Source organism: Peromyscus californicus, unplaced genomic scaffold (assembly GCF_007827085.1).
Source record: "Peromyscus californicus insignis strain IS unplaced genomic scaffold, ASM782708v3 Scaffold_2__1_contigs__length_46816999, whole genome shotgun sequence".
Classification (NCBI taxonomy): Eukaryota; Metazoa; Chordata; class Mammalia; order Rodentia; family Cricetidae; genus Peromyscus; species Peromyscus californicus.
The window spans coordinates 6,776,490-6,799,015 of record NW_026294540.1 but is presented as its reverse complement, the minus strand read 5'-3'; the positions used below and the strand labels follow the sequence as shown (position 1 = coordinate 6,799,015).

General features: G+C 47.8%; 1 protein-coding gene across 1 annotated transcript in view; it reads left to right on the top strand.

Moving 5' to 3' along the window:
• Srrm4 (serine/arginine repetitive matrix 4) overlaps positions 1 to 21,845 on the top strand; it is a 160,159-nt gene extending 138,314 nt beyond the window's left edge. The window contains exons 9-13 of the mRNA XM_052755158.1: positions 8,721 to 9,025; positions 13,505 to 13,708; positions 15,959 to 16,069; positions 16,720 to 16,848; positions 18,533 to 21,845. Of these exons, the coding sequence (XP_052611118.1) occupies positions 8,721 to 9,025; positions 13,505 to 13,708; positions 15,959 to 16,069; positions 16,720 to 16,848; positions 18,533 to 18,818 (1,035 nt within the window). The 3' untranslated portion in view covers positions 18,819 to 21,845. The remainder of the gene's footprint in view (positions 1 to 8,720; positions 9,026 to 13,504; positions 13,709 to 15,958; positions 16,070 to 16,719; positions 16,849 to 18,532) is intronic.
• Positions 21,846 to 22,526: the final 681 nt, after the last annotated feature.

The window sequence follows — 22,526 nt, the reverse complement described above, 5'->3', positions numbered from 1 at the left end:
AAATAAAAATAAGGTGGGATTGATGATTGAGGAAGATACCGGACATCTGATATTGACTTCCAGTCTCCACACACAAGCCAACATACATGAGCGTGAACATGTACACAAACAAACACACAACAATTATAGTAGTAATATTAATAAGAATAGCTTTGTACTCCTACCAGGTGCCAGGCATCCACCCTGTGAAAACTCATTTCAAGGCTTGGGATCTAGCATCACGCATACAGTAGTTGCTAACATGATTTGTTACCACAGAAACTTTTTAAAGATTTACTCCAAAGAAACCCAGCAATGACCTCTGACCTTAAAATCCACCAGCGAACTTGACAGCAACCTTTGGGGAAAGACAGGATGGAGATGTGCCTCTTGTTTCTAGGCAGGAAAGGTGAGGCTGAGGACTGGCCATGGCAAGCTCTGACCCATGGACTCCTCCACCCAGGCTTATTCACCCAGGCTTATCTTGCTCTCTCCCCTGGGAGCCTTAGCACCCAAGCTCTTCACTGGGCAAGGGGACACAGTCCAGAACAGAGAGGTGACACCTGGGGACTTGGGGGGTGAGAAAAGACATAGCACAATCAACATTGACCTTTGCTGAGTAAGGAAAGAAGAAACAACCATCAATTTTTACATTTTATATTTTATCTTTATCAGGTAAGAGACATTTCACCACCAGAAGAGGTGGGAGGTACCTCACCTTAAAAAAAAAAAAAAAAAAAAAAAAAAAGGTGGGATCTTTAAACAATGAAATTTACCTGGATACAAAACTCATTTATTGAGCTTACTTCCTTTCAACCTGGGCTTGGGGAAAATGTCTAACAAAGTTTATATGGAGGATGTTATATGAGGCAGATGCGGGGACCACCAGCGAGGCTTCCGAGAAAGGGGGCGCTAGAAGCTGTCACTCCTTTCAGAGTCCTACAGAAAGGGAAGGAGTGAGGAGACCAGCTCCCCCACCACCACCCCCACACACAACGTCAGCCGCACTGCACAGCCTGATGGTCCCCAGAAAATCAATCTCTCCGCAGCCGCAGCCGCCCTCCTCCTCACCTCCCCCGCTTCCCAGATGAACCTCAACAGGTCAACGAATCCATTCTTTTGCTGTCTTCCTAATTAGTGTCAAAGAAAGAGGGATGCCAGCGAGGAAAATAGCCCTGCTGTCTTAGAGAAACAAAGGGGTTGTTTCCTTAAGGAATGAGCAGGACCCTCTAGCTGCGTGCTCCGCCCCGCCGTGTAGCCTGTGAGATTTCCCGGCTCCCCACATGGCAGAGAAGCAAAAAGAAATTTATAGCTGCCGCTCTCCACGGGGCCATTTGAAGCCCTGTAAATGGACTTGTTCAGTTTAATTGAAATTCTCTCCTTGATTGTATTTTTGTAACCTATTAGGCCGAGCTGCCTCTTGATCTCGGAATTCAGACGAAATTAAATTTTGAAGTGTAAGTGAGAGGTTGCCTTTCCCCTTCTCCGTTCTTGATTAAATAATGATTTGAAACAAAAACAATAAATAACTGTGCCGGCTCCCCTGGAGGGCTGAGAGATTCCCAGAGAATTGCGGGGGAACTGGAGCTCCTGGTGAGGGGATTTAATTAATTATTAGAAAAGTCCAAGTGTTAACACTGAGTGTGTTAAGGAACGAGGAGATGGGGCAAGCTCATGAGTTCAAAAGTAAGAGAAAGGAAAGAATTTGGAGGGTGTATGTTGTGGGGAGTGATGAAAGACTAAAGGAAAAAACATTTGCGAGCCTCTCTCTCCCCGCCGTGGCCATGAATTCATGAAAAGCGATTGGTCCTAATAATGATTACAAATACGGGCTGTGGAGTTGGCTCGGTTGATAAGGTGCCTATTGCACAGCATGGGGTCCTGAGTTCGATAGCCAGTACCCACATTCGAAGCTGGGCGCTGTGGTTGTAAGTCCCTCCAGGCATGGCATGGCCAGGTGAGGACCTCCAACCACAAGGTTCCACCCACAGACTACTCTAACTGCCCTACTCTACAGAGTGGGGTATCTAGCCCCCCACCCTACGGAGTAAAAGGCCCAAGCTCAGGACTCAATACTCCACCAATCCCTGGGCTCGCCCCAAGCTCTGGACTTGAAATCTCACCAATCCCCACCCTGGAAAACTCCGCCCCCCCCACTTCCTCCCCCACCCCCCCCACCCCCGCTCCCAGAAATCCTATATAAACCCCGCCTACTGCTCAGTTGTCTCCTGCTTCTTGGTGGAGCAGAGGCAGCCACCCTCTTGGGTGCTTCCTTCCCAATAAATCTCTTGTGTGAGGTTTGTTGGGCCACCCGTGTGAGTTGGTGTTAATTCCTTGGCTGTAACGGCTTGCAATGATCCCTGCCTGTAACCCCAGCACTGAGAAAGCAGAGGCAAGCAGATGAGGCTTGCGGGTTGGTCAGTCGGTGTCACTGAACTGGTGAGCTCCAGGTTCGGGGAGAGACCCCGCCTCACAAACCGAGGTGGGAGAGGGATTGAGGAAGACTGCCACTCTGAGTTCTACAAGCGTGCACGTATCCACCAGTAGTAGCTTAATAAATGAATAGCTGGGGTTACCTTGTATGACCCAGAAGGGAAACATTTGTCACCACTGTGGAGTCTGATTGTGGCTTAAGGGCTCTGGTCTCCTGGTTCCTTTTATTGATAACAGTCTAACAAGGATCTTCAGGGTGGCGATGGGAAAGAAGTGTGGTGCATTTCATAGCTCTAAAAGGGAGAAATAAAACAGACTGGGGAACTGTATTTGTGTTGCTGCTGGAGGGATCAGGATAGCATCGGAGTTTTAGAGCAGAAGGTCTCAAATATCTCAAGGGCCCCATAGCTAGTAGACATGAATAGTAGGAACCCCTGTGGACCCAGCAATGAGCATTTCCAGGGAATATGGGCCCAGATCTAATTGCCCAATAAAATCCAGAAGTGGGGTTGTGGTGTGAACCCTCACTGCTCAGCACATGTTGGAAGTTCATTGGAATTTATTTTCAAACACACTAAATGAGCTAAAGAAAGCCTAGCTGTGACACAGTGCACATGGCTTAACCCTTCTCCATGATCAGCTTGATGTGTTGAAGCAAACACTTTCCGCATATCCCTCATCCTCCCTAATTCAGGGCACAGAGCTGACTGCCAGCTTCCAGATGGTATCCCCTGGTCACCAAGGTCCACTTTGCCTGCCTATGTGGCAGTCTGAACACAAAAGGGAACTGGCATCCATTAGGGCCAGTCTTTCTCAGTATTGACGGTATTGAAAGACTGGTGCATAAGTCCCCAGCTCCCTCCCTCTTGGGTTGATATTATGTTTGGGGTACACATTCTACACAGATTCCCAAAGTCCTCCTTGGGGTTAAGTTCCACTGCCCTTTTTGGCCTTTTATAGGCTCCTCTTAATGGACTCTTATTCTCTCTCCTCTACAAGGACTTCATCTCTCAAAATTAGCCATTAGCCCTCAAATTCTTGTCTCAAGAATTTCTGGGGATTCAGGTTAGATATGGCCGGCTTACTTGGTCATTGGCCAACCCTTCAGCTCAGTTTTCTTGCCATTCACCAAAGATGATCTTTGTTGAGGACAGAATTAAGGTTGAGATGGAGGAAGAAGTGATAGCCAACCAAAGAGGAGAACCCTAGTATGAGGATTCTGGGGATCCTGGGCATCGTGGAGCCATTATTACTGGATGGTGATGGGTCTGTGATAACTTCTGCTTGTGAGGGACTTGGGGGCCATTGTACAGCCAGTTATACATGATCTGAGAGTCACTGCACACAAAGATATCCCTACCAGATGAAGAGCTCTTTCTTCAAGGACGGATTTTGAGAGGGCTCTTAGCTCAACCCTGTGTCAACAAGGAACAAATGGGAGCCGTCCAATCATGATGATGTTGAGCAGGGACGGCTTGTGTCTTGTGTGCTATGGGGGAATATCTGTTATGAAAGAGATGTTCCAAGATGAGAGAACAGAGGCAAGAAGACAGATACGTCCACTGTCATCTGTCACAGCATTCAGTCTTCTGACTCCACCTGCACGATCCCCCAGGACCTATTCTGCCTCTGGCTGCTCCACTGTGACTTCACCCCCCTTCTAGAGTGAACTGAACCTCTGAAGAAGGTGGAGTCTGAGGCTAGGAGACTATCAAAGGACACACACCTCCAATGACAAGTTTATTAAACTATTCCTCCCACCATTGTGAACAGAGTCCATCAAGACTTACAAGTGCAAAACAGAACAGTGTTCGTAGGAACAAAGAGTTGAAACATCTCCCGATGACTCCTTTCTCTCTGCCACAATACCCTTTAAATGGGGCAAATAAAGTGGGGTTTGTGCTAAATGGGGGGCATTAGGTGATGCTGGCCATGTGATAGGAAGCAAGTGAGAGGTGAAACCCCACCGAACCTCCACTGACCAAGCCCTCAAGACTGATGTCTGCCGGGTTGCTCCATAGACTGGTGTAGATGTTTCTGATTTGTCTGGCTCTAAGAGATGATAAAAAAAAAAAAAAAAAAAAAAAAGCCGGGTGGTGGTGCACACCTTTAATCCCAGCACTCAGAGGCAGAGCCAGGCAGATCTCTGTGAGTTCAAGGCCAGCCTGGTCTACAGAGTGAGATCCAGGACAAGCACCAAAACTACACAGAGAAACCCTGTCTGGAAAAAAACAAAAAGAAAAATCAGTGTATAACAAAAAAACAAACAAACAAAAAAGTTGAAGCTAACAGCCCTTCGTATACAAATTTCCAGGCTCAGGTTCCTCTTTCAACCTGACCTTTTCAAGTGGCAGAGTAACCAAAAGAAAGCCAGGTGGCCCATCATAGCTTGCCTCATTCAGAAGGCTCTGTGGGTCTCGAAATCCTCCCCTGAGATCAGGAGTACGTCTGGTGGGAATGTGCAGGCAGAGCCACTGGGTGCTTCTCCTGCTGCCCTTGGTCAGGGGTCCCCTTCCTCAGGAGAGAAACCAAGGGGGAACCCTTCTTCCTGCCATAGTCCAGACTTTAATCCTTGGCCTTAAGTTGGCTTCAAGACCTCGGGACTTTTATGGAGCTGTTTTTATTATGATCTAAATAAGTCCTTTCTTTAAAAAAAAAGAGAAGGTTTTTTTCTCTAAAGCTGGCCACCATCTGAGCAGACTCCACCATTGTCTGGTCAAAGACTGAGTCCCTGTAGCTGTCAAGGGACCATGGAGGAGCTTGGGTTATTAAACAACATTGTTGCTGAGCATCTACCCTGAGGCAGGCACTAGAGGGTTCTGGTGTATAACACTGCATCAGCCATGGCCCCAGCCCTCAACAAGTGGGTGAAGAGACAAATAAGTTACCACTCCTACTGAGTAACAAGGCATTTAATCTGGAGCGAGTAGTTGGCTGAAAGATGGAATTCATTAATTACAGAGTGTTGTCTGGGTGATCACAGAAGGTGATAGGTGAGGGAGAAAGGAAGAGTATTATTTTCCAGAGGAAACAGGATGTGTAAATGACCTGGAGATGGGAGTGTGGTGTGTCTTAGCAAAACCAAGAACACGTGCTGGTTAACCCGGACTGTGGAAGACAACTTGGGAAAGCGTGAAAGAGTGGTGTGTGAGGTTCTCCAGGTTGGTTTAGGAAGTAGGTGGGGCAGGTTTGTAAAGTACACTGTAATTTATGTCAGTGAGCCTAGATTGACCAAAGGAGTGGGACTTTTAAACAAGGAGGAGAGGCCGGTAGGTTTGTGTGCCCTGGCACTCTCGCCCAGTGAGAGCTTCCCAGCAGGACTTTATCTCTATTTTCTGGTGGTGAAAAGCATCATCCAATGCAGTGCCGTTGGGTCAAACACACAAGCCGTACGTGCCTAAGTTACAGCCAGGTGGAGACACTCTGCAAACATCCCTGTGGGCTCAGATTGTGGGGCAGAGTGTTTGCAGGAGGCAAAATCCCCCTTCTATATGTATCATCCTAGAAACATCATACATGAAGTCTTTGCTCATGGGGATCCATGACACATCAGGAAACAAATGTTTTTAAGTTTGTAGTCAATACCAGAAGAAAGTACTTGAAAGAAGAAAAACCCAGTCTAGATACCCCAGGGAGCAAGCTACAAGATATCACATTAAACTCCTAGGTACCTGCCCTTGAACTCTGCCAGCCTGTCCCCTCTAAGATTGGCTTACTTTCTGATATACTGGCCACCCCACCATTCACTCCGGGTCAAAAATCCTTTGATCCTTTCCCTGGACTAAACCCTAGTCTGAAAGCTCAGAGCTAGCTTCCCATCATGGTGGTTTCTCATTTCTAACAGAGATGGTAAAGGAGATGTTCGTGGGACCATTGGGCGTCAGAGGTGGGAGAGAAATGTCGTCCAGTTTAGAAGGAGCTGAATGGGAACAGAGTCTGTATATTATACGAAAAGAGGTCTCTAGAAAATTCTACCTGGCCACCTGATTTTGAGGTGCCACCTTCAAGGCAAAGGTAGCCAGGTAATCATGATGTGTTCAAGGCAGAAGCTGCACTAGACAGGATTTGCTAAGGCTAGACTGTTAGCTTGCCCATGTGCAAAGCCTCCTGGGAGAAACCAGAAAGAAAGCCCTGCCTCTTAGCCCCAGGATGTGGCATTCCAAGCTGTCAGGGATCTCTCTGTGACTCTCAGTTCCAGGTGTCCACATCTCTCCCTCAAGGCAGAAGTGGTCTCTTTAAAAAAGCTCAGGTGCCCCTCTCTAGCAAGTCTTCAAAGCAGGGGGTAAATTTGGGGGAAAGTAGATTTTGTTTTTATTTTTAATGAGGAAGCCTTTTCTAGTATGTGTAAGGCCCAGGGCCAGCCTATATGACTTAGCCAAGAGAGCTACTCATAGTAAAAAACCCCAATAAAGTATATCCCCTCTTGAGAGGCTGAAGTAAACATGTCTTCGAGGTGATATGACAGTCACCTTTGAATTCAGAATCCCGGGCCCTTCCCAGCACTAGAACACAGCATGGTAGTGAGCAAGAACCTGCCCCAAGGTCTCAGGCTTCCCTCCTCTGTCATCAGTGTGTCACCCACAGTGTCAGGGGACCCATACACAGGCACTTGGACACCTCAACATGATCATGCAGTTTCTGCCCAGATGGCCCACTTGAGACATAGTTTGCTTATGGAAAAAACAGATCTTCAGAAGGAGGCTCAGGAATCATTTAAATAGAGAATTCTGGGAACCCAAGCACCCCAGAGTGAGTGGTCTAGAGGTGTGGTTTCCATGGAGCGACCTCTTCATCACACAGATTTCTGCTCCCCATAGAGATGTATTGCTAGAAAAAGTCCAGGGCAAGGATCTCTCTTGCCCACAGCTAAACATGGTACAGGAGCCGGAAAAAAATTCACTGTGATTTCTCAGCCACAGCCTGACCTGAATGTTGAAGAAAAACATTCTCAGCATAGAATTCCCTTCCCAAGTGATAACTCTCCACAGCCCCCAAAATCCCTCAGTCTTCCTAGGCCAGTCCCCAAACTGAGGCATCTCTTCACCACTTAATGTCCAAGGTCCTTCTAAATCTCCCAGTTGCAATCACATGCTCCCTCCCCAGTGTCCCCTGGAAGTACTAGGGGCTAGGGCTCTACAGTACCGTCCATAGCTCCAGGTACCAAAGCAGTGAAGGTTTCTGCGATTCAACCTGGGCAGGAAGCTACCGGCCAGGTGGATGAAGTTAGGTCTCCCTGAGTGAGAGATCCGCTCGCTCAAAAGCACCGAGCGCCCCAAAGCCAAATAGATTCAGGGCGAAGGTTAAGGTTGTGTAGGAAGGTGTGTGTTTTTTCTTGTCATTTACGACTCTGATGATGGACTCACCTTGCCCGCTCTTCCCTTTCTCTTACACCTTTCCTACTAAAGGAGGAGTCCTTGCTTGGTAAGTGACGTAATCCGCAAAGACACCAGAGACTTTGTTAGAAGCCACTCAAGGGTGCTTAGCTACCTCCTCCGAGAGAGAAGGACGCGCACAAATGCCTGTAGAGACTCGTTTTGTTTTGGTTTGGTTTTTTCGGTTTTGTTTTCAGCCAGACTATTTGACTTTACATTTATTTTGCCCCGCCCCGCCCCCTCTCTTGACTCCTTTAGTTAGAAACTGCTCAAACGTCCGTTTGCGACCTTGACTATTTTTTTTTTTTAAAGAAAGAAAAAAGAAAAGAAAGAAACCAATTCTCATCTTTGTTTCTTTGACCCACGTGACATTTGTTCAGGGTTTTATTCAGGCAACTTTTTCTTTAACCAAAAAAAAAAAAAGAGTTAGTTGAGGATTTGGGTTGAAATTTCAAATTTGCCTTTATCTCCTTTTGTGTTTTTAATTTCCAAGATCTAATTTTTGAGGCCTGTAGCCCCTTTTTCTTTTTTTATTCCCCTCCCCCATTCCTTTATTTTTATTATTGTTTGAAGTTAAGGGTGTCTACAGCCCTCCCCCTTCTATTGATTTATTTCCTTTGTTTGAGTTTATTAGAGATTACATTTTGTATCATTTCCTTTTACTTTTGTTTGATCTGAGTCGCATGCCTTTTCCCTGCATGATTCCTAAAATCTTCCAGTTACTCTAGCAGGGGGTAAAAAAATATATATATATATCTAGAGGTCTCCTAGTTCTGTGGAATTCTTTCAGGAATTTGTGCTTTTGTTTTTGGGCGTCTCTTCTCTCCCCTTTCTCTCTTTGCTTTCGTTACAGTGACTCATGATGGTTAACATTCTTGGTTACTTAACACACAGCCCCGGAGCTCAGCAGTGTCCGACGGGTCTTTTTGCTTTCAGATCTCTGGGTCGGGGTCTGCGGCTGACCTCTTTAGCAAATCAGCCAGCCCGCTCACCGCCTCCCGAGGGCGCTCGCAGGAGTACGACTCAGGCAATGACACATCCTCGCCGCCCTCCACGCAAACCAGCTCAGCCAGGTCCCGGGGCCAGGAGAAGGGGAGCCCCGGTGGGGGTCTGAGCAAGAGTCGGGACCTCAACTGTGGCAACACTTCCGATTCAGGGAACTCCTTCACCACCTCCTCTCCGCAGAACAAGGGGGCTGTTTTGGAGAACGTCTCTCCTACCTGCAGAAGCAGTGAGTCAAGGTCAGTGCATTTGAGGGTACGAGGGTCCCCACTTTAGCATGACTTTCTTTTTTGTTTTTTGGGTTTTTTTTTTTTTTTTTTTTTTTTTTTTTTTTTTTGGAGACAGGGTTTCTCTGTGTAGCTTAGGAGCCTGTCCTGGAACTTGCTCTGTAGACCAGGCTGGCCTCGAACTCACAGAAATCCACCTGCCTCTGCCTTCTGAGTGCTGGGATTAAAGGCGTGTGCCACCATCGCCTGGCTAGTGTCACTTTCTTATAGTCTCATCACAGTGCCCTGCCCTTCCCAGGCATCTTTACTAGAAAAAGAAAGGACCTTCTATTCAAATTAGCTTGATTTAATATATATATATATATTTATATATATATATATATATATATATATATATATATATATATATATATATATATTTACAGACACTAGCTTCAGGTACAGCTGGTACCTGAAGGTACAGCATCTTTCTCTTTTGAATTCTACCTCTCAGCTCTGCTCTCACACTCCATTGGCTTCATTCTCAAGCAGACCCGCCCAGAGCTTTGCAGATAGGCTCAGCACCTGTGTCTCCAACCAGCCAGCAGAAAAATGCCTCCACCCCGCCCCCACAAAAATCTTAGCAAAAATACCAAAACAGGTACTTATTGGCTCTGCTTGGCCCAGCTTGGGTTAGGTGTCCCCTCAGACCAGTCTCTCTGACCCAGCAGGTGCTGAGTTACAGGCTAGAGCCAGATGTTTCTGCAGGAAAAGCCAGAGTGTTGATATCAGGAGGGAGGGAGGGATGGACGGCAGGGAGACAAAAATAGATGCCAGTTTGCCGAGAGTCTCGGGGAAAGTCCAACATGAACTTCATTTAAGTCGCTGTCGGTGAAAAATGTACCATAGTACTGACCAAAATCAATTGAAAACATATTCACACCAAAAAAATCTGTTTACATATGGTTATAGGAGTTTTAGTCATACTTTCTAGAACTTGGAGGCAACCAAGTCTTTTAGGTGAATAAACTGTGGTATATCCAGACTCTAGAATATAATAACAGTAATAATAATAATAATGTGCTATCAATTTATACAAAAGACACACACACACACACAGTTCCAACTACATGAAAGTATAACACATGATACACCATTCATGATGGGTAAATGTCCAGTGACTCATCAAAAGTCATAAGATATATAACAGTAAGAGTAAGCCTGACAGAAACTACGGGCTTTGAGTGATGGTATGAGGTGTTAGCTCCTCATTTCTAACACATGGACCACTTTGGTGAGGGACGTTGTTTGTGGGAGAGGAAGTCCTAGAGACCAGGAGGCCCATGCTTTGTGCTCAGTTGTGCCCTGAAATGAAAAGTGCTCTAAAATAAAACTTCTTCATGAAGAACACATAGCTACCCCTGTAAAGTTGAGGTATGGGTCCTTTCATGTGGTGCTATGCTGGCTGCGTGCATTTTTCCTTCTGAACATACAGCTACTCATTTGTTTGCAAGCCAATGACAATTCCATCATCTCATCACCAAGTGCTCTGTCACTCAAGCAGTCACAGCAAACAGCAGCTGGGGAGACGGCTCAGTGGTTAAAATGCTTGCCAAGCAAGCAGTGTAAATGTCAGGTGGGCGGGATGGCCTGCCTGTAATTCTACCCTCCAGAGGCAGAGACAAGGGATCCCCGGAGTAAGCGGGCTAGTGAGACTAAGCTTATCAGTAAGCTCTGGATTTAACTGAGAGACCCTGCCTCAAAGGAGAAAGAGGAGAGTGATGGAGGCAGCTTTCTGGCATCGGCTTGGCGTTTCCCCCCAGAACATACACCCACATCCATACGCACATGCACACAGAATACACGCACGTACATACACGTGAAAAGAATCTGAAAATACATAAATCGCGTCATAATGCTGACCGCTAGATGTACTCTTGCAAGAGTTGTTGTTAAAATTCACTGGCCACTTAGCCTGCACCATCCATTCAGTTACATCCCTCAGCTCCTTGCCAGACACACCCTCATGGCAGCACTCAGCTTGATGATAGGGCTCCTTTTTGTAAGTTTAGAATTCACTAGGTATATGGGTAGGGGAAGTTGGCTAGCACACTCTACCCAGAGAAACACTGGGGCTTTCCTCCTCCTGGGGATTCAAGTCCACCTTTGTTCTATGTGGCCAAGATTTCCAAATGATGGCCACACCCCTCTCAAACATGGAAGCAGTGACACTTTCTTCAAGGACAGAGCACCCCTTATCTCTAACACAAGACCTAGCCAGGCTTCAGTGCTGGACAAACAGCTTGGGTCTGCATGTAGCCCGGCCTCTGGTTTGCCCACTCTGGGACATCCCTGCCCATGCTTGGTGGGAGGCAGAGTTGGGTCAGTGCAAATGTCAACCTCTCCAAGAGCAAACAGTGAAGTTCCCACATGGGAGAAGAAGGTGGCCACGTATCTACTGACACACTGAAGTGCTGTGATTTGGGAGGATAGAGAGAGAAGGAGCAATAATAATGATGGTGATGAAAAAGTATTCGTATTAATTAATTAAAAAGCCATTAGTATCTATTGATCCAGATTACATAATAGACACTGGGAAAAATCCTTCCCACAAATAGCTTTCCTGAGCTCCTATTGGTGTCTTTTTGCAACAGGCACTATTATAACCTTTTTGTCAACTGATAGGAAACTGAGGCACAGACTCAGACAAAATCAGTTAAGAAGCAGCAATAGCAGCATTTCAATTCAGACCTGTCTCTAAAACTAGACCCCAAGTCCAAGAAATATATAGCTGTTACTTGCTTCATTTGATATACATAGACAGCCAAATTAAATAATTTAGAACCAGCCTTTCACTTTGGAATGTAAATGATGGTGAAATCATGAGTATTTATGTCCTGCCAGCTATGGACAAAGGGCTCAATAAATATGAGCTAAGTGAAGAGATATGAGCTGAAAGTCAAGGGCACCCCAGACGCAGAGGGTAAGGAATTGGAGAGGTGACAGGGATGAGTGTGTGCGGCTAGACAGATCCAAGTTTGGAACTCTGAGTGACCTTGAGCAAGTCACTACTCCTTCTGAGCCTCCTCCTTAATTTGGTCATAACAGTAGGACCAGATATACAATGTTATTGAGAAGATCAAATGAAATGATGCTTGTGAAGAGCCCAAGACACAGACAGGATGACCTAAGATGACACATGACAAGCACGTGTGGAGGATATAAAGTCCAGGGGGACACACACACCCCATCAGCTCAATATCCAGGGCAGGAGATACATGGAATCCTAAGACCAAATGAGTCATGTAGGCATGGGGGGAGGGCCAAGCAGAAGGGGCCATGGCAACACACAGGAGACCGTCAACCCAGAATGGGAATAGAGAGACTGTCCGAAGAGGCTCCTCTTCAAAGAAGATGGGGTCAAGTCAAGGCAGAGCCACGTGTAGAGGAAGATGCCAACATGTTCTGCGGTCTAGAGACAAAGGACAGAATAGGACATTTTGTTTGGGGAGAACAGCCTGTTAGGAACAAGAGCCAAGACTGTAGAGGTAAGCTGAAGCCAGATCATCATGAATCTTTCAAGATTTATTGTAGTTTTCAAGCTATATTAATGTGATTTGAAGTTGACTCTTGGCCTAATCAAATGAACATGTCTTCATGAGGACCTCAGAAGGAGTTCAGAATGGCCCTAGACAAGAGAGACTATAAAAACAAAGACTCCCCATACCCTCTGTCTAATTGTGAACAAACCTCCATCCACCGGTTTTGGGGGTCTCTCAATCTCTCCAACTGCAAAGTGGGCCACATCAAAGTTGCCCAAACACGGGTCACCTTCTTGATTCTTTTAAACTATATTCACACTGTTTTGTTTATTGTGATCATATCACTGTTTCTGTATGGAAATGTGTATCCCTTTCTGAAACATAATAAATAGAAAGCACCTGTGGTAATCGGATGAAGCCAATGTATTTAACTCTGGTCGGTTACAGTTCCCTGCTCAAGGCTCTGACCCCAAGGCCTGCTCCTTTATCTTGGGGAGATTACAAAGTGTTAGAGAGGTGTTAAAAACCCACAAGCACCCAGCCAGGGCTTTCTCATTCATGCAATCAGAAGGACTGGGCAAGGACAAGAAAGAGGGAGGGAGGAATCTCTCACCACATGATTTGATGTTGTTTAGCCTTGTGCCCACAAGGGCCTCCTGGAATGCTCTCAAGTGGCCCCCTGGTGTGGTATGCACCTCCTACCTGGGGGATGCTGAATTGGATTAAATATCATTCTACTTGGGAGGTCTTTTCTATCTCCGCCTTTCTAAATTCGGTCACCTGGCAGTTCTTCCCAGAAAGCTGGGAGGTTGAAAGAGGAACTGGGGATATTCTACCCTAGAGCTGAAGAGATGGCTCAGTGGTTAAGAAGGTATTCTATCCTAGTCAAAGGTGATAGAGGAAATACCAGGTCAAGGTGCTCCCAGAGCAAGGGCAGCTGGATAATGACAGACGTTTCTCCCTCCTGCAGAGGATTTCAGTCTCCATGTCTACAGTGTGCAGAGGTGAAGAAGTCTAGTTTGGTCCCATCCACAGCCCGGAGCTCCCCCATCAAAGAGTGCTCCCGTAGCTCCTCCTACACCAGCACTCGATCCTCCAGTCCCTCTTCCCGATCCCCAAACCACAGAGCCTCCCCCAGGTACACCCGGAGCCGGTCCACTTCCTCCGAAAAAAGGTATGTCTTTGACGTTTAATCTGTTGGTGTCTGTCAAGTTAAGCTTGACTTTGAATATCTGCTCCAGCCATTGCTACTGATGAGAGAGAGAGAGAGAGAGAGAGAGAGAGAGAGAGAGAGAGAGAGAGAGAGAGAGAGAGAGAGAGAGAAACAGTAATGTATAAGGCTTCCTTACTTCTCAGCTTGAAGTATCATTCCATCCCTCCTGCTGTTCTATTAGCCATAGTAAGTCACAAGACCCATCCAGAAGAGTCTCCCTTAATGAGAGGAGTTACAGAGTAACATTTCAGGGATTGTGCAAGATAGAGAGAGAAGAACTGCAGCTGTTTTTGTATTCTGTCCCCCAGTTTCAATAACCATTGGTATTGCTTGGTTACCTTGTATGAAATAGCTCTGACTTTGAACATTCAGACAGGAGATCTCAGGAAACGGAAGAGCCCATCTAATCCAACCCTCAGGGCCTCCTTGTTCTTCAAACAAAAATTTTTCAAATTTCAATTTTTTTGAGATTTCAAACAAAAATTTCAAAAAAAAAAAAAAAAAAAAACCAGCAAACTGGTTGTTCCTCTTCCACAACCATATAATCAACATTCAACATTCAGTTGCTTCCTTGGTTGGTAGTTTCAAAACCAGCACTTGCCTTTTTTTTTTCTATAAGATTTCTCAATGCAAATGCAAAGGACAATCTGGCCGGGCACTTTCCCAGGGGCACAATTGCAATAGGAATGAGCTCTTCTTCCTTCCACCGTCATGTTCTCTAGGTGCCGTAAAGAGAGAGAGAGGGAAAGCGTGGGCAACAGGGCTCTTAATTCAGATGCATCACCGAGAGTTGCCCTTCCCCTATTGCCTACGGGAGATAGGGTCCAGGATCCCCAGTGGATGCCTGCAGCCAAACTCTTGGCTAAGTACCAAACCCTATCATGACATGGCCCATCTCCCTTTGTAACTAAGACCTGTCATACACGACGACGATGGAAGTATTTTCAGTGTGAGGTGTTGTAGCAAAATTAACACGAGCTCTGCTTCTCCTGTTTCCTGGAGATCTCTATTCTTGCCACATATCTTAGTACACTCAGCCTCTGCTCTTTCTTTCTTTCTTTCTTTTCTTTCTTTCTTTCTTTCTTTCTTTCTTTCTTTCTTTCTTTCTTTCTTTCTTTCCTTCTTTCTTTCTTTCTCTCTTTTCTTCCTTCCTTCCTTCCTTTCTTTCTTATTGGATGGACAATGCTTATGCTCTCACTTAGTGGAAGCACGCCACTACTCCTTTCTGACATGTGTGAGTTACTAGTATCACTACTCTCGTACTTGTGGGTCATTTTTAAGTAAATAGAGATTGCTTGCACACGTGTACTACAATCCTGCGATCGTAGATCTACGATCCTGCGATGGTAGATCTGATCACACAAATGCTACCTACTAACCAGCAAGTAGCATAGACAGCATGGATACTCTGGACAAAGAAATAACCCACTTCCTAGTAGGTGCTACTCAGAATGGTTTGAAATGTAAAACTTATGAATTATTTGTTTATAGAATTTTCCACTTCTTAATTTTTTTTTCAATCCATTCATGAAGCCATAGAAAAGCAAAACCATGGGTAAGCACATGGGGGGCGGGGAGGGACTGCTATAATCTGCAGAAGTCAAAAACACTTTGTAGCCAGACTCTCTTGGATTCATATGTCCACTAGCTGTGTGACCCTGATCAAATTACATCACCTCTCTGTGTCTTTGTTTCTCCATCTGTAATATGAAATTAATAACAGTTCCTAACCCTAGGATGTGTTGAGGATTAAGTGAGACACGTGCATTTTCAGTTCAATGCCTGGCACATAATCAAATGTATAATCGTCATAGTTAGCGTTTCCAGTGTACTGGCTAATTGGCACTTAGTGTATATACCAATATGCTAAGTGATTTGCTCTAATTTAGATTTACAGCCAACTTTGTAGGCCTGGTCCTCCTTTCCCATTCTGCAGACGAGAAAATAGAAGCCTGGAGTCGTGGAATCAAGGGCCCAAGACCACACAGATAAAAAGTGGCCGGGACAATAAGCATTCAGGAAATAACAGGAAGTTGTCGATGTTATTATTAATTACTTGAAAAGGAGAGGATTTCATTCTCTGGTTATGGGTCCTTTAAAAGCCAGTCTTGCTCAAATAAAAAGAGCGCCGCCTGGGGGCCGGGTGCATGGAGCCTCAGCCGTCTACACAACCCTAGCACAGGTCTTCAGAGGCTCTTCCCTCTTCCCCAGGTCCTACTCTCGCTCTCCCAGCTATTCCTCCAAGTCTGGCAAGAGGAGCCCGCCTAGCAGAAGCTCTAGGTCTCGTCGTAGTCCCAGCTATTCCCGATACAGCCCCACCAGGTATCGTCCTTCCCACCCACCCCCAGGGTGGGTCCTGCCTCCTGGGCCACACCCCTTTACTCAGATCTTGAATTCTGGCCTTGCCTCTCTATGCCAATCTCCCAAGCCCTGCCCAATCCCTAGCCCTGGAGAGGTAGGGATGGGAATTCTTGCAATCCTGTTTGTCCAATCAAGAGCGGCAACTAGGCCCCTATTAATACACCCTTTGACCTACTGTCCTTTTCACACCTGGGGGCTCCGTATCCTTGCTAGCTTGTTGCTTTCTTTTGCCCCTGAGTTCACAACCCCAATTCTCCACCTCACCCTCCTCATCCACTAATCTTTGTGCCTCCCTGCCAAGGGACATGGACACACACACACACACACACACACACACCACCACCACCACCACCACCACCACCACCACACACCACACACACACAAAGGCTACCAACCACTCTTGCTCATGCCCAGCTTGCCCCATGGTGCTTGCCTAATCAGATTCTTCCCAAAGTGCATCATATTCCCTGTCTTCTCTGGAGACCCTGGCAAAGGCCAGTCTCCTCAGGGTGGCGGGGACAGCAAAGTGTCTCACACATAAATACCAGCAGAAAAGCCAGCCCAGCCTTAGTTACCTAGCAACCCCCCACCCTGCCGCTGCACCCCTTCAGGGACCCCAAGTATGGTGAGAAGGAATTGCAGCCCCGAGAGCGTGCACGCAGGAGGCGACGGTCCTACTCCCCCATGAGGAAGCGCCGGAGAGACTCCCCAAGCCACCTGGAGGCCCGAAGGATAACCAGGTGAGACCCCAAAGCAGGGATCACCTGCTTCCAACCTTCTCCCAACATCCTCCCATACGGACCTTGGGGCTGAAACTTAAGGATTGTGGGGGCTCCAGGATGACCCCTCCCAACCCTTAAAATGATGATTTTTGATTCAAAGTCTGCCCTAGTATGGAATTTTATCAGGATCTCAATCTGCTAGGCTGTCATGGGGAAGGAACTCGGAAAGAATGTGGACTAAGCTTGCCCTGGGACTCAGGGAAAGACAGTGGGCCGGCCAGTCTGAGGAGTAGTGTGTAGCCTAGGAGGTGTCCCGGAGGCTGGGGACCCAGCTGGTGCTAAGAGGAGAGGGTTAGAAAGGAGGGGTGGGGGACTGGCTAGAGAATGGGGCCCCAGACCACCAAAGGGGCAGAGCATTGGCCTGGTGGTGAAGCCCCACCTCAACGGAGGTAGTCCTTTACCCTACCATATCTAAATGCCAGGTTACAATTAAACTATTCATGATTATACCTCACACCAAGTTCAGACAGCACAAGTAATATGGCTGGGATTTCCAAGGACTTAAATGGAGCTGTGGTGAGTGAAGGACACATCGTCAGGTGTTGAGTTAAGACCTGTTTTCCCAGGGAGCCTAGAGTCCTTTCCCCTCCTCCGGGCTGTTTTCTCACCCACAAAACGTGGCATAACTCCCAGGAGCGTCACGTGGGAGAGCTGAAAGGGGACAAAAAGACGTAAGCCCGCCTTGTAAATTTAAACGCGGGACACGCTGTATTCTGTCGTCATGGACTGAATGATGAGAAGAGGTGGAAGACGTGACCTGTGACAGCTCAAGTCTCTGAGGAGAAGAGCTGTCGGGAGAGAAGGCAAGGGCTGTGAGAGAAACTGTGTTTCTCAGGCCTTGAAAGCTGGGAGAATGGCCGGATGGCGTCCCCCAAACTAGGTTATCTCTGCAGACACCCCCACTCATCCCAACCACCCACAGGGGAAGGGATCCTGGAAGCCCATTGGATCCATCCTGGAGAGGACCAGGAGGCAGGCAGGACAAGAGCAGGGGGCTCCGGGGTGATGGATGGAGTTGCCTGCTCAAATGGTCCACAGTGCTCTCTTCCCAGCATCCGTGCATCCGTGATTGTCTTTGTCACTGGTTACCCATGCTGCTGGTTAGCTGGTCGTGGCTGTATTTCACTTTCTTAAATTCAATATGCCCTTTTTCACAGTCCCCCCCCCCCACACACCACACAGAAACACCCTGTGTACTTATTTTTTAAGAAGAAATGATATACTACAGTAAATGGAAAAACCAGCCTTTCCCCCCTAGAAATAGAAGCTACTAGAAATAGAAGTTTCTAGTTAAAAGTAAAAATAGCAAAATAAAACTTCAATTAAAGTGTTGATGCAGATATTGTTGCCAGCTGAGGAACCCTGAGCCCCAGGCCTGATTTGTTGATTTCTTTCTTTTTTTTTTTTTAAGTGACATTATCGTTTTTTCAGGATAGAACAGTACTAAACCAGGCTTTTTCCTTGATCTCAAAACTATGAGAGGAGAAGAGATGGAGGAATTTGTTGGGGTTTGGAGTTACTGCGGTTTTCTTTTTCTCCCTAAGAGACTGGGGGATGGCAGGACATTGCTTTCCCTGGGAACAGCCCCCGGCGCTCCCTGACAGCTGAGCCCTCACCTGCTTCCTGTCTCTGGTCCCTACAGTGCCCGCAAACGCCCCATCCCTTACTACCGACCCAGCCCCTCCTCATCCAGCAGCCTCAGCAGCGCCTCCTCTTGGTACAGCAGCAGCAGCAGCCGCTCCGCCAGCCGCAGTTACTCCCGGAGCCGGAGTCCCAGCCGGAGCCGCAGCAGGAGCCAGACCCGGAGCCGGACGCGGACCAGCCGCAGCTCCAGCTCCCGCAGCCTCAGCGTGGGCTCCCGGAGCCGCAGTCGGAGTCGGAGCCTGAGCTACAGCTCGGCAGAAAGCTATGCCAGCACGAGGCGCTAAGCAAGGGCCCTCCCTCGAGCCACTGCCCACCGGGAAGACCCCTCTGTACTCTGCCAGTCTCCTTTACTACCTGCTCTTCACGCCCGCTCCCCGGTGACGGCTACGGAGGGCTCCTGACTCCTGTCCTCTGTGCTTTCCTGGGAAGGTGGGGCGGGATACAGGGACTTCTATTCCTTTGCCAAGCTGCTAGGAGCCTCTACCAGCACCATCCTGAGGGTCATCGGGGCCGACGGAGAGGGCCACCTGTGGAAAGCTATGATGGATGACTCAAAAGTTTGAGCCTGGCCAAGACATGTGGCGATATCTCTGTTCCACTCAGCCGCTGCTCACAGGATACCTACTGGAGGCCAGGGTCAATCCACCCCTGCTGCCCTCCTTCTCCCCTCCTTCAATCTCATGGCTGCACATTTTGGACCCCAGTGTTAGGAAGAGAGGAGACCAAGGGTGAAGTCCGAGAGAAGAGCTCAGAGCTTTTTAACCTCCCTCCCAACATGGGCAAAGGCTGGGAGCTCCTGGGTCCCGCTGGGAGAAAGCAGACATGAGCAGAGGAGGTGGATGCAATTGTTGTTGGTAGACGTTGGGGAAGATTGGAGATGAGTTCTCTAGTTATAGCAGCAAAGAATCAAATCATTCGCCCTCCTAGTATGTAAGCATGGTCAGGGAAGGGATTCCAGCAGGTTCCAGCTCTGTGGAGACCCTTACTCAGGGCCTCGTGACCCCATGGGGATAAGGAGACAGTGAAGCAGTCAGCGTGCTTTGGGCTACAGCCCTACTTCCCAAATTTGCCTCATCCCCAGTAGCTGGCACCAACTTGATTCCACGGGACCATCTGCTGAGCATTCCCAGTGCTGTGGCTAGCAGCCAGTCCCCAGCGCCAGCCAGTCTGCCCCTGTCCTCCAGTTGGCGCCTGCCAGCCCCCTCCACGTTGCCCAGACAGCCACACCCTTGATTCTACCCAGGGCAGGCTGGCACCTGCCGCCTCACATGAAGACCACTCTCTTTGCCTCTCAGGAATTTTGCCAGGATGGGACGTTGCATTTAGCTCAGTGTTGTGGGGAAAGACCCAAATACAGAGAGCCTGTGACAGAGGGACTTGAGTGGTCCCTGGCTTGGGGGCTCCTGCAAGCTTAGGAAAGTCCAGTGGTTGTTGCTGTCCTCACTCCACCTTCTTCCTGCCCAGGGCTGGGCAGCAAGGGTAAGCTGCCCTCTGACACACAAATGCCATCAGCTGCTTTGTCTGCAGAAGACATTGGGAACAGGCAGGCGAGAGAGAGAAAGAGAGAGAGAGAGAGAGAGAGAGAGAGAGAGAGAGAGAGAGAGAGAGAGAGAGAGTCCTTAAAATAAACCCTCGGGCATCCCCCTCACCACCTGCCTGGCTTTCCAGAGCCTTGTGGGTGTCAAGTGTGTGGTGACAACAGCTGAGCAGGCCAGGGCACACGGAGAGAGAGGTTGTTTCCCAGCTTTGGACACTGAAGCGTGATGGACTCAAGGACACAACATTATTTATCCCTCTTGCTCCAAGGTAAACATTCGAGGAGGAAAAAAATCCCCATCTTAGAAGCAGTGACCTCTCCATGCCAATCTTTCCCAACCTGTCAGCCTGGGGGGTCCCGTGAGCGCCAGGGAAGTCTGTCATCTCGTAGACAAGGAGGACCATCAGTGACCCCACTGGCCTTCCCACCATGGCTTCTTGCCCAGACCGAAACTCCGCCCACCAAGACTCAAGGATGCCTATGCTGGCACCACAAGAGGCCGATGGCAGGTGCCTGGCACAGGAGTAGGTGCCCCAAGAGGGCATGTACAGCAGCTGTAAATAACCCCCATCCCTGCCCGGGGCCCCAACTCCTCCTTGTTTCCCTCATGGAGACAAAGGCTTCCGGGAGCCACCAAACCTCCTCGGCAGGACTGCTTGTGAGGGCACAAGAGCCTCTCTCGAAGACACTGACCATTTTCATTCAAACCACTCTAGGGGACCATTTTGCCTGGGGCTCCCAGCAAACTTTTTATTTATTCGATTTATTTATTTTTTATGTATTTATTATTTATGTGATGAGCTCTCTTTCTCACCATTATCAGTATTTAATTATTTATTTATTTATTTATCCAGAGAGATTGTCTGTCGTGGTCGGTGATCATGTGTGTATTGGGTGGGACGGTCTTCTAAATTATTTGTGCTTTTTTTTTTTTTTTAATCCTGTTGCCATGGCTGCAGTTGGAGAGGCCAGAGGCATCTTGGTCTTTTCCGTGAATGCTCTAAGCCCTGAGCATCTTGGAACTGACCCAGAAGCATACAAGTCCCAAGGTTCATTATTAAGCTCGATGCCAGTGAGGTTCGGGCCTGCGCCTCACCTCCTTGTACACATGCTGCGCCACTACTGTATCAGAAAGATGAAGTCAGTCACAGAGTTCACGAGCCTAACTCCGAGGCTGACATTAGCACGTAGCTACACATATTTAAAAGAGCCCTGAAGGACTCTTCGACTAACTGCTTAGAGTCAGAGTGCCATGTCTTGGCCAGTCTTCAGTGGCATCAGTGGCATCCATGATAGAGCCATGGCCTTGTGATTGGGGAACCCTGTGGGTAAGAATGGTTCAATACTAGCCCAGCTCTTGGAGACAAGGTGTCAGCTTGATGAGGTTTAATTGATGTTCACAGCCGGAGAGAAGGCAGGACTAACCCAGGGAAGACACTGTGCTCTTCTTGATAACCGTAGAAGGCACCAACTCCTTCCTATGAGCAAAACAAAAGGTGGGATTCATGTAAGTTACACCTGCGTCTCCTCCGGGTATCTAATTCCTCTCCCCCTAACTTTTGAGATTGGAAAGTTTTTCTGTTTTGTCCGCAGTAGTAGACGTCACTGTTTTGTGAAGAGGGAGGGCATGGGCCATCCTGGGAGAGACCCACACAACCAGAGCAAACATCCTTTTGCTGTGATCTTTAGCTGTTCCATTGGGGTAGCACAAAGCTGCTTCTGAAATTGGAAAATGAGATGCAGATGGAGGGGACAGCCAGATGTCTCCCCCCCCCCCCAAAAAAAAAGATAATTTCTAAGCTCATTCTGGGATCCAGGACCTAGAGACCTTTATCAGTCCCGCCTTCGTGACCGGCTGGCGGTGACTTCTGGCTGCTGACTACAGAGAGCCCTTGCCCTTTCTGGAGTCATTCCCCATGGACTTTCGGGAACTGGCTCGCCTGGTCCAGTTGTGGATTTAGTAGAACTTTCACCAAATCCCCAGCTCTTCCCTTCAACATGGCTCTCATACTCTAACCGAAGCAAGGTGTTATTCTTCCCTTGGAAACAGTTTTCAGAAGGTAATTTAGATACCTCTGAGCTAAGGTGCACCCTCTTCCTCCTCCTCTTCCTCCTCTATCCCTCCTCATTCTCTTTCCCTCTGAACTGCTTTTCTTTCCAAGCAAACATAGAACTCTTTCCAGGACGCTAATAGCCTTGGCTAACTAGAACCATTAAACCCTGGGGTATCAATCCACTTTACCCTCATTACTTTCTGCCTCTTGGGAATAACACCGCTTGAAAGGGGTTTACAGCCATGTTCGCACAGTGGTTAGCGCATTGTGTTGTGAAGGCTGTTCCCGGTGAGGATTTAGTTCAACCACCAACATCCAAAATGGGTGAGAGTGTAGCCTGAGGTTAAGCAACATATTGCCGAAGCCCCTTGACTTTTCTGCTCGGGGCGTGCTCTACGTGA